The following is a 10,540-nucleotide window of genomic DNA, read 5'->3' as shown; positions in this document are numbered from 1 at the left end:
TACCATATTGAAAAATAAATTATTGGTTTTAGGTTTACGTTATATTAAAAACATATATAACAGATTACAAATTTTATAGAACAACATTTTAAAATATAAATTGGAAATTTAAATTAAAGTTCCGCTCAAAAATAATTGTATTAAATTGAATGTATACATAAACAAATGTTGCCCATCTAGATTGTTAATAAACATTGCTAGATTATGAGTAATAAAATATAAGATTATATTGTAATAAGTAAGACTCACATAGTCGCATATTCATTTGCAGTATTGCCCTTTTGCAGTCAATTATTTTGCACTATTACATTTATGAAAATCTCTTTTATATTAATTACTTTATACATTCTGCCAAACATAACAATATGGGAGTTAACGAATTATAATATGTATTTCAATAATTGTATAATTGGCAGCTGAAATTATAACAGTTCTAAGTAAAATTGTAAATTTTAATTTAAGGTGAAAATCGGATTATAATTTTTTAAATTAATTAAAAATAAAGAAATCAATATTCTCTTTTGAAATTTGTTTTTAAATTAAAGAAATTTTTTGTTCGTGAAAGTTAAATCTTAAATTGTAAAATACGAAAATATGTAATTACAACATGAAAATATATAATTGTACTTTGGCCTATAACATTTTCATTGTTCAGACATGATATTTTGCATCTGAAAGACACATATTTATGTATAGCAATAAACACACCTATATAAGACCAAAAAATTATCAAGTTGCCGATGAAAAAGTAACACTAACTCCAATGAGCCTCTGTTAAGCATTCCTTAAGTACAGTGGCTCAACGTTCGCAAGTGGTGCTAACAATGTTGTTTGAAAAAAAATAAATGTATTACCAATAAATGTTTATCAATTTCAATTAGTAAGGAAAAGCTTATACATATAATCAATGAATATTAAGTAAATTGTAATCCAATGGAAATGAAAGAGGTACATGTTGTCAGCTAGGTAGGTATGTACTTCTAAAAAAATTTAAATGTATGTCTACCTATTTAGAATTCAAAGTTTTTTTGTTTTCTGATTGTCAAATTCCTTTTACTTAAAACTGGTGAATTTATCGCTGTCCAACGCGCCTCGTACGACAACATATCTACCCCATATGTCAAATAGAAAAATATTCACTACATTCGCTTTGAAAGTAAAAATGAAAATACCGCCACCGTAGAACAGTTTCTCCTATACTATATGGCAAATATTGATTTCACTAATCATTGTTTTAAAATCTCATAATAACAGCAAATATTTTAATATAAAAAAGAATTTTTCTTTAAATTATAAATATTAGAACATTACTAACGTATTTAAAATTCTTAAAATAGAAATAGCAATTAAATTCAATAATTTTTTTCAACACTTAAAATTTTTCTAATAAAATTCCTATTTATAAATTAATGCCCAATATTATATAGAACAGTTTGGTTAAACTAAAGCTTTTTTATATTTTATTACCATCAGTTGATTGGGAATAATTTTAAAGCCAGATATTGAGAAATTAAATCAAATTTCATCATGTTTCACAGCTTCACCTTCAATTAAGAATAATTTTATTTCTTTACTTTTTTATAATAAAATCATACATGTTTTTTACAATTTTTGCTATTTTATGTTTCAAAATTTTTCTCTTAATGTGTTATATAATTAATTATAATATAATAATGATTTGAAAAAGATCACTTTTACGTTTTCTAATCTAAAAAAACAACTTTAATGAATTGAACAAGTAGTTTAAATTAGGTTTTCGAAATTATAGCAAAACAAATTAATTTTTAAAGTTTTTAAACTTCAATTCAATTGATGATGTCAAGTAATAAATTGAGTTCTTAATTTATTTTTTTTTTTTTAATTTTAATAATTCAAGGTATACATATGTAATTTTTTCGAATTAAATGTAAAAATAGATTACTTATTGAATACACAATTGTGCATGTGCTATAAATTTTAATTATAATTTTATTTTGCGATTTTGAAAGAAATTGAAAACATAAATTGAAAATTTTCTACAGAATATTTTAATTCTATCTTGTCTAGTAATAAACATGAAGCAAAACAAAAATATGATATGGTCAGCACAAAACCGAATGTAATCTACACATATTTTCCAATTAATTTATTCTTGGAAGGCCATATACGAGATTTTAATAATTTTGTTTAAATACTAATTTCAAATTTTAAGAACACAAGTACACCTCCACTTAATACACTAACTTCAAAAAATGTGAACTTTTTTTATTTTTATTGGAGCCTCTGTTTCTGGAGTTCAATTTTTCTGGAAAATTCATTAGTTGAGAAACAAAACTGAAACAATAAATCCCTGGTAATATTATTAATAATTTCTTTGAATATTATCAAAAATGTGAAATCTGCCCCTAGTAAAATTTCGATTTCCGAGATATGTATTATGTTATTGAAAAATTTATAAGTCGAAAAAATCAAAATACAAAATTGCAAAAAAAAAGCAAATTTTACACTTTCCTTGAAGCACAGAATTGGCCTATAATAAAGCCCAGTTGCTGAGAGTGCATTTGCCGACAAATACCCCTGACCATATTGTTCGATGAAGTAAATATGTACGGTAAATGTATACTATTTTTGTGAAAACTTTTCATTTGCATAAAAATGATCAAAAAAGTAAATTCGGTTCGTATAGTAAGGGATAGATCAGTGGGATCAGACTTATCTTAAAAATTCATCGATTAATAAGAAGGTGAATGTAAACTGAGCATAATACATACACTTTCATTAAAACTGATTCAGGCGAAATCGAAATATAGAAAACCAAAGCAGGCCCACGAACCCTGAAACAGTTAAAAATTCAGTTTAATCAAAATACCTCCATTGCTGTATACAATGCAGTCATTGAAAATATCACCTTAAATAACAAACACATTATTAATTTGAGATTGAATTTAATTATTTCAAAAAATCATATTAAAAAAAATTACATAAACACATTAAATATAGATTTTGAAAATAATATTAAATTTAATAGTAAATGAAAAATAAATGCTTAGATCTTAAAATATATTTTTGAAGTATCATAGTGACTATAATTATTTTTCAATTGCAATCTATTGAATTAAAATTATTAATAAATTTTTAATGTCATTTAAATATGATTGCTTTTTTTTCCACATTTTTCTATCTTGATCAATTAAATGTTTAATAATCTCAAAATGAAAAAGTAAAAACAAAAAATAAATTATCCATTTTAACCATTTTAACGCAATTATCATAAAAAAAAAAAAATAAACAATAAAATTGCAATCTTTTAAAACTTAACCATCCAAATTTGTAACACAGAAAAAATACACTTCCCCATTTAAAAAACACAATTATGTATGTTTATACACTCACACATTAATTAATAAAAAAAAAAAATTAATATCACAAAATGCGATATGTTAAAAGTTAATCTTAAAAAGCTTTTCTATTTTTTTTTCTATACTATAAAAAGAATAGAAGGTGTACATATTTGTAATAGTATAAACTTCCTATATAATATAAATTAGCTATTTAAATGACTATTGAAAATAATCTTGAAGAACTATTGAATTACTTTGCTATATTATTGTTTATTTAACACGTGTACATATTCTAATATTGTGTACATAAAATAAATACATGAATAACAATTAAAATATAGATTAGTTTCTGACAATCATAGGAACATTTAATTGAAAATTAGAAAATAATTAAAGATTATGGCGTGAAAATTTCAATTCATTGAATAGCAGTGAGCAGTTCTTTCGAATTTATTCTATTATAAGTCCAGTTGTAGAAAAAACAAAAGTGCAAATTGATCTCTTAGATACTTGAATCTATTATTCAACCTAATTAAATGTTTTTAACATGCTATGTCAAATTTCTCGGTTCTTACTATTTACCTATTTTCATACATTTGAAAATCAGTCTGTCATTTCAAAATAAATTAAAAAATTTTACCGAATTCCGAGGTAACAGTGGTAATTTTTCATATACTTTTATGTCATATGAGATTCAATACGTCACATAATAAATGTCCATACGTCACATAATAGCATAGTGAATGTTGTAAGTTTTAATACTGAGAATTTGTATCAACAGTATGAAATTGTTATACACAAAACCTTTAGTAATTATTGCTCGTTTTTGATTTCGTTACAAAAATATATTTAGTTTCATTTTATTTTCTTGCCCGTAATTCCTGTAACATTATCGATGGAATATAAATTTTTATAATTCTTAATACATCATTATGTTCATAATACGTTTCTACTACCCATATTCTATGTACCTAGTTATAATAAATTTGTTCATATAATGTTTTACATATTTTATGTTATTTCCAAAAACAAAAAAATAATTTATATAATAACCATAATAATAATTATTTTAAGTGTACATAAGTACTTTACCATAATTTAAGAATATTATAACAAGTTTCAAAGTATAAATAATTTAAATCTGTGTTTCATTGCTTTATTCGTCATAGTTGTCGTCGTCGTCGTCGTCAACGTCGTTCTCGTTGTCGTTCTCGTTGTCGTGGGCAGCAAAAGTACTTATCCAAAAAAAAATATTTATACTTATTAATTCACATTAAAATATTATAAAAAGTATTAAAGTTTATAATTCTATAACACAAAGTATTTTATTAGTAAAATTAATTTAAGAACAAAAAAAAATTAATAAAATTTAATTTATTATTGTGATATTATTTTGTCCAAAAGATCGGCTCATTAATCAAAATAACAATTTATTTCTTTTTTTTTTTGGTTTTCTTAAACGGAACAAAATTATTTTACATATGCTAATGAAAAGTTGTTCAGTTTTATTTTTGTTTCTGTTTTTCGTTCGCTTAAAAGCATATCTCGACTTTATTATTTATTTTATTTTTATTTCAAATAAATTAAATTAGATTATTAAAGTTAATCCCAAAAACAAAAACATATTAAAAATATTTCTCCATTCATATATAAAAAATTTTTATTTTATTTTATTCTTTTTGTTTTTTTTTTCTTATTACTGTTTCTGATACTTTTTCATTTATAGACAGGCGAGCGACTTATTAAGAAGTCCGTTTTTTGAACCCGTCATCTCTTTTTGTTTTTTTTTTTTCTAAAAATATTTTCAAATTTTTAAAAAAACAATCACTCATCGATGATGATCTTTCCCGATATTTAAGATATTTAAATAATTTGCAAAAAAAAAAAATATTTTTTTTTTTTAATTTACAAACATTTTTCGATCACTAGCAAAGATGAAATAAAAAATGTTTCTTTCTTGTTTCTAGTTCTAGAACCAGTTTTTGAATTTTTCTCTTTTCTCATTTAATTTTTTTTTTATTCTGTTTTTTCTTTTTTCTTAAGTTTTTCAGCACTTTTATATTTCATGCGAATTTCGAAAAAAAAAAAATTAATTTTTTTTTTTTTTATTTTTTGATTTTATCTCAAGGTCAAAATATGAAATTGGAGATATTGAACTTAAAATGTTGATAGTGATTTTAACTAAAATTAAAATAAAATTTTTTTTTAAAATTTAGTCAGTGTATAACCTCCTGACAAGAAAGTAATCACAAAAATAAAACAGGGCAATATGAAAATCTGCTTATGTTTAGTAAGTTTTAATTTTCTTTTTGTTTTTTGTTTTTTTTTTATTTATTTTTTTGTTTTTTGTGTTCTTGATCTAAACGCAATGTTGGTTTTATTTTTGTTTTATTTTTTTATTTATTCCCTTAGTTATCAACAATATTCATTAATTTAGCAGTAGTAACAAAAAATGTAGTTTCACTGTAAGTATATAAAGGATTTATATCTAAAATACAAAAGGGATTCATAAAAATAAAATTTAATATATATGTAGAGAAAATCATGCAGGATATAATTATGATCCACCGAAGGTTAGATTAGATTATGATAAACCAAAAGTTTCCCCAGGTTATCATTATGATCCACCAAAAGTTCAACTAAGGCATGATCCACCAACAAAATCTCCAGGATATCATTATGATCCGCCAAAAGTTCAGTTAAAGCATGATCCACCAACAAAATCTCCAGGATATCATTATGATCCACCAAAAGTTCAATTAAGGCATGATCCACCAACTAAGTCGCCGGGTTACCATTACGATCCACCAAAAGTACAACTTCGGCATGATCCACCGACGAAATCTCCAGGGTACCATTATGATCCACCAAAAGTTCAATTAAAACACGACCCACCAAAAAAAGCTCCAGGATATCATTACGATCCGCCAAAAGTTCAATTGAAACACGACCCACCAAAAAAAGCTCCAGGATATCATTATGATCCACCAAAAGTTCAATTGAAACATGATCCACCAACTAAATCACCAGGATATCATTATGATCCACCAAAAGTTCAATTGAGACATGATCCTCCCACAAAATCCCCAGGTTATCATTACGATCCACCAAAAGTGCAATTAAAGCATGATCCACCTACAAAATCTCCAGGTTACCATTATGATCCACCGAAAGTTCAATTACGACATGATCCTCCCACAAAATCCCCAGGTTATCATTATGATCCACCAAAAGTGCAATTAAAGCACGATCCACCTACAAAATCACCAGGTTACCATTATGATCCACCAAAAGTTCAATTAAGGCATGATCCTCCCACAAAATCTCCAGGTTACCATTATGATCCACCAAAAGTGCAATTAAAGCACGATCCACCTACAAAATCTCCAGGTTACCATTATGATCCACCGAAAGTTCAATTAAGGCATGATCCTCCCACAAAATCTCCAGGTTACCATTATGATCCACCAAAAGTGCAATTAAAGCACGATCCACCTACAAAATCTCCAGGTTACCATTATGATCCTCCAAAAGTTCAATTACGACATGAGCCTCCCACAAAATCACCCGGATATCATTATGATCCACCAAAAGTTCAATTGAGGCATGATCCTCCCACAAAATCTCCAGGTTACCATTATGATCCTCCAAAAGTTCAATTACGACATGATCCACCGACAAAATCACCCGGATATCATTATGACGTACCAAAAGTACAACTTCAATACGAACGACCAACAGTATCACCAGGAGAAGGATATGATGAATTACCACCCCCTCAAAGTCTTCCACCACGTGTTATTGCAACAATTCTGGGTTGAAACTAAAATGTGTAATTATTTTTTTATTTTTGTGATTAATGAAAAGATAATTAAATTGTGTTGTCAAAATAATTAATTATTGTGTATTTACTTAAAAATAGTCCGAAAAAATTAAAATTAAGAGAAAAGTTGGAAAAATTAAATCTTCATTATAGTTTTAACTTTATATTAGTGAACTATTGGAAAAATATGTGAAACCGAAAAAAATACTGTTGAATTTTGATTATACCAACACCAAGGAATGTACCACCCAGAGTTTTAATGTTGTTTTTTCTAATTAAATACGAAATTTGTGCAATTTCAATTAAATGTCGCGAATATTTTATTACAAATATCTAAAAATTAAAATTTCAAAGAATTACTAACAAAGTTTACCAAAAACTTTAATGAGCTCTGAAGTAAGATTATGATTTAAGTTGGTCTTCAAAAGAGGTAAAATAGGTCAAAAATTTTATTTTTAAAGGTAACTCAACACATTTTTATTGAAAATATTTAAACTCTAAATTAAATATTTCAATAATACGAAAATATTTTAAAACGTATAATTTACAATGAATAGGTGAACCTGTGATATTTTTTAATAGAAGTTATACTAATAAGGTAACAGTAAATTCTCAATATAAATAATATATTTGAATAAAAACATAAATACTAGTTCAAAAATTAAATTGGAATGCAAAATACAACCTTTTTTAAAAATAAATTGACACTACGTAATTGGTGATACCGGATCACCGATTGGAGATGGCGCTGTTTATTTTATTTCCTATTAGAAATTTTCTCTTAAATTAGTGTACCTATGTATTTACTTTTGGAAGAGAAATAATTGCTAAAGAACATTCCTTTTAAATTGTGTGAAATATTTTAAAATAATTAAAAAGTGAAAGATACTGTTTTTCGGTGAATATTTATTTTGTATTTTTCTTCTACCCTGCACTACCCTGGTGAATATTTATTTTGTATTTTTCTTCTACCCTGCACCTTCGTGAAGAGTATATTCACTTTGGTATGGAGCTTATAAACACTTAAAGGAGTCATCTCCGGTATGGACATATATATTCTTGCTCAACGTAAAATTCTGCATTGATTTAAACATGTCCTTCCGTCCGATCGCACGATAACTCAAAAACGAATAAAGCAAATACGACCAAACTTTTACAAGTTACTTCATTTGTGTCAAAAGATGGACCCTACTGTTACTGGACCAATTCGGACAACGGGTTCGGGTAGCTGGTGTACAACTTAAATAGTTCATTTTAAATAATTAAAGAACTAATAAAGATATAAATATGAAATTTGTCTATCTATACATGTGCCTAATTACATTTTACATGTGCTTTTCAATAGAATGGCTGCACTGGTTCTGGTACCTGTCAAACAACTCCAAAATCTTATTTTAAATATTAGGAAAAATAATAAAGCTAGCTGCATGAAATTTGACAGACGCATATAAAACGAGGAGACAAAAATTTTAAAATACATTAAGTTCAGCATGTTAAAGTTCCCTTAATATTTATTGATTTTTCGCCGACTGAATTTGAAAATATGACTAGTTCATTTTATTACAGATTGTCACGAAGTTTTCAACATAAATATTTGTGCTGGATGTTGAGAGCGATATACAGCGCAAGTATCAAAAAGAACAATTCATTTGCCGAATTTGTCATTCACAAACACGTTTGCACATTTTAACTGCTTTAAAAAAGTTAATTTTATTAAAATATTCAACAATTTCATGCGATGCGGACTGGTCGTGGAACTTGTCATAATGTGCATATAGTAATTAATTAAATTTAAAGAGAATTCACTGTTTAACAGCATTTAGAAAATTTTATTTCAATTTTATTTCTTTAAATGTTTTTCTTTTTAAAAACACTAAACTTGCCAACGATTATAATTATTATCATTGTTAAAGCTGTCAACAAAACGAATATTATATAGTTTATATATCTAGAGTATTAAAATTATTATTTAATGCTCTTTAATTTAAAGTATATAAAGATCGCCTACACAGCGCAGAATATTACATCAAAAAAAAAAACAGAAAAATAACAACAAAAATACAAAACAAATAAAATAAAATCAAGAAACAAAATTGAAAAAAGGTTATAAAAACAAAAAATTTACATAATTTTGATTGTTTTTCGCTCCAAAATACACCGTTGTGCAGTATATACTGTTATACGAACGTCATACAAACACCGTTATAAAACAAAAATATATATAGTTATATACATATATACATACATACATTTAAAATATTTTCTCAATTCTTTTACCATTTTCTATTGTTTTAACGTTTTTATTTGAACAAAAATTTCTAAGAAGGTCAAATATTTTAATTAGAAAAAGAAAACAAAAAAAAATTTGTCAGAAAATGAGCTATTGTAAAAAAAATTTTCGAAAAAAAAAACACAAAAAACTGCAAAATATTTAATTTTCGTACGTTCTACACCCCTACACGCCATAACAATAAAAATTAAATAAAAACATGTTATCTTTGTTTTTTTATTATTAATTAAAATTATTTATTTACAATTCTATTATAATTAATTAACATAAATTGGAAGTGTTTAGTCAGACAATTAATAATTAGCGTGAATAGAATAAAATAATAATTAATAACACAAAAAAAAAATATAGAACGCACGAAAAATATATTGCTAAAATGCTAATTGAATATTAAATTAAAAAAAAAAAAAACAAATAAATAAAAATATTTAAATTATTTTTAAAATTTCATGTTACTTTTAATAATTAAATTAATTTTAACAGTTTTGTTTCCGTTGTTCCGTTTATGCAAGGTATTACTGCATTAAATACAGTAATACCTTGCATAAACTCTTCTCGATATATAAAAACTACCATATAAGTAAATTAATCTCTAAAATTTTTAATAACTTTCTCTTAAAGCAATTTAATTTTAGAAATAACCATTTTTGAAATAATGCGTTAATTTTCCTTGTGTAGAAATTAGTTTGACTGTCGCTTTGAGCCCATTTCGCTTAAAATCGTAAAAATTTGATGCAAAGAATGGCTTTACTGTAATTGTTTAACAAAACATTTACCTATTAGTCTCAATTTTCTAATATTTTAGCTTAATTTGTTTTAATTGAAATATTGAGATGTGATTCTAAACAATATAGTTTTTTTGGAATATTCATTTCTAGGCAATTATTCATAGTCAGTATAAAAAAATTTTCATTATAAATTTAAGCGGTAACGTTGGACTAACCATATACATACTTGACAAACCTATAACGCCTTCGATTTTATAATTTTTAAGTAACACTTCTCAGCCGGGCCCTATCAAAAGTTATTAGTGCAATAAGGCTAGTTTTATATATAAAGAAGTTAGAGATTTGTTTAAATTTCGAATTTTTAAAAACAAAAATATTT

The 10,540-nt window shown here is 25.4% G+C and overlaps 1 protein-coding gene across 3 annotated transcripts; it reads left to right on the top strand.

Moving 5' to 3' along the window:
• The first annotated feature begins 4,469 nt into the window (after window positions 1–4,469).
• Window positions 4,470–7,213, top strand: LOC129615346 (uncharacterized). 3 transcript variants are annotated; one of them, XM_055530495.1, is made up of 4 exons: window positions 4,470–4,610; window positions 5,449–5,610; window positions 5,733–5,785; window positions 5,857–7,213. In XM_055530495.1, the coding sequence occupies exons 2-4, from the start codon at window positions 5,590–5,592 to the stop codon at window positions 7,139–7,141; spliced, it is 1,359 nt and encodes a 452-aa protein (XP_055386470.1). In that variant the 5' UTR covers window positions 4,470–4,610; window positions 5,449–5,589; the 3' UTR covers window positions 7,142–7,213. The 3 variants fall into 3 exon arrangements, with proteins under 3 accessions (XP_055386470.1, XP_055386471.1, XP_055386472.1); XM_055530496.1 differs by having other exon boundaries at window positions 4,487–4,552; XM_055530497.1 differs by having other exon boundaries at window positions 4,498–4,640.
• Window positions 7,214–10,540: the final 3,327 nt, after the last annotated feature.

Source organism: Condylostylus longicornis, unplaced genomic scaffold (genome assembly GCF_029603195.1).
Source record: "Condylostylus longicornis isolate FDR11 unplaced genomic scaffold, ASM2960319v2 ptg000135l, whole genome shotgun sequence".
In the NCBI taxonomy this organism is placed as follows: Eukaryota; Metazoa; Arthropoda; class Insecta; order Diptera; family Dolichopodidae; genus Condylostylus; species Condylostylus longicornis.
This window is presented reverse-complemented; position numbering and strand designations above follow the sequence as displayed.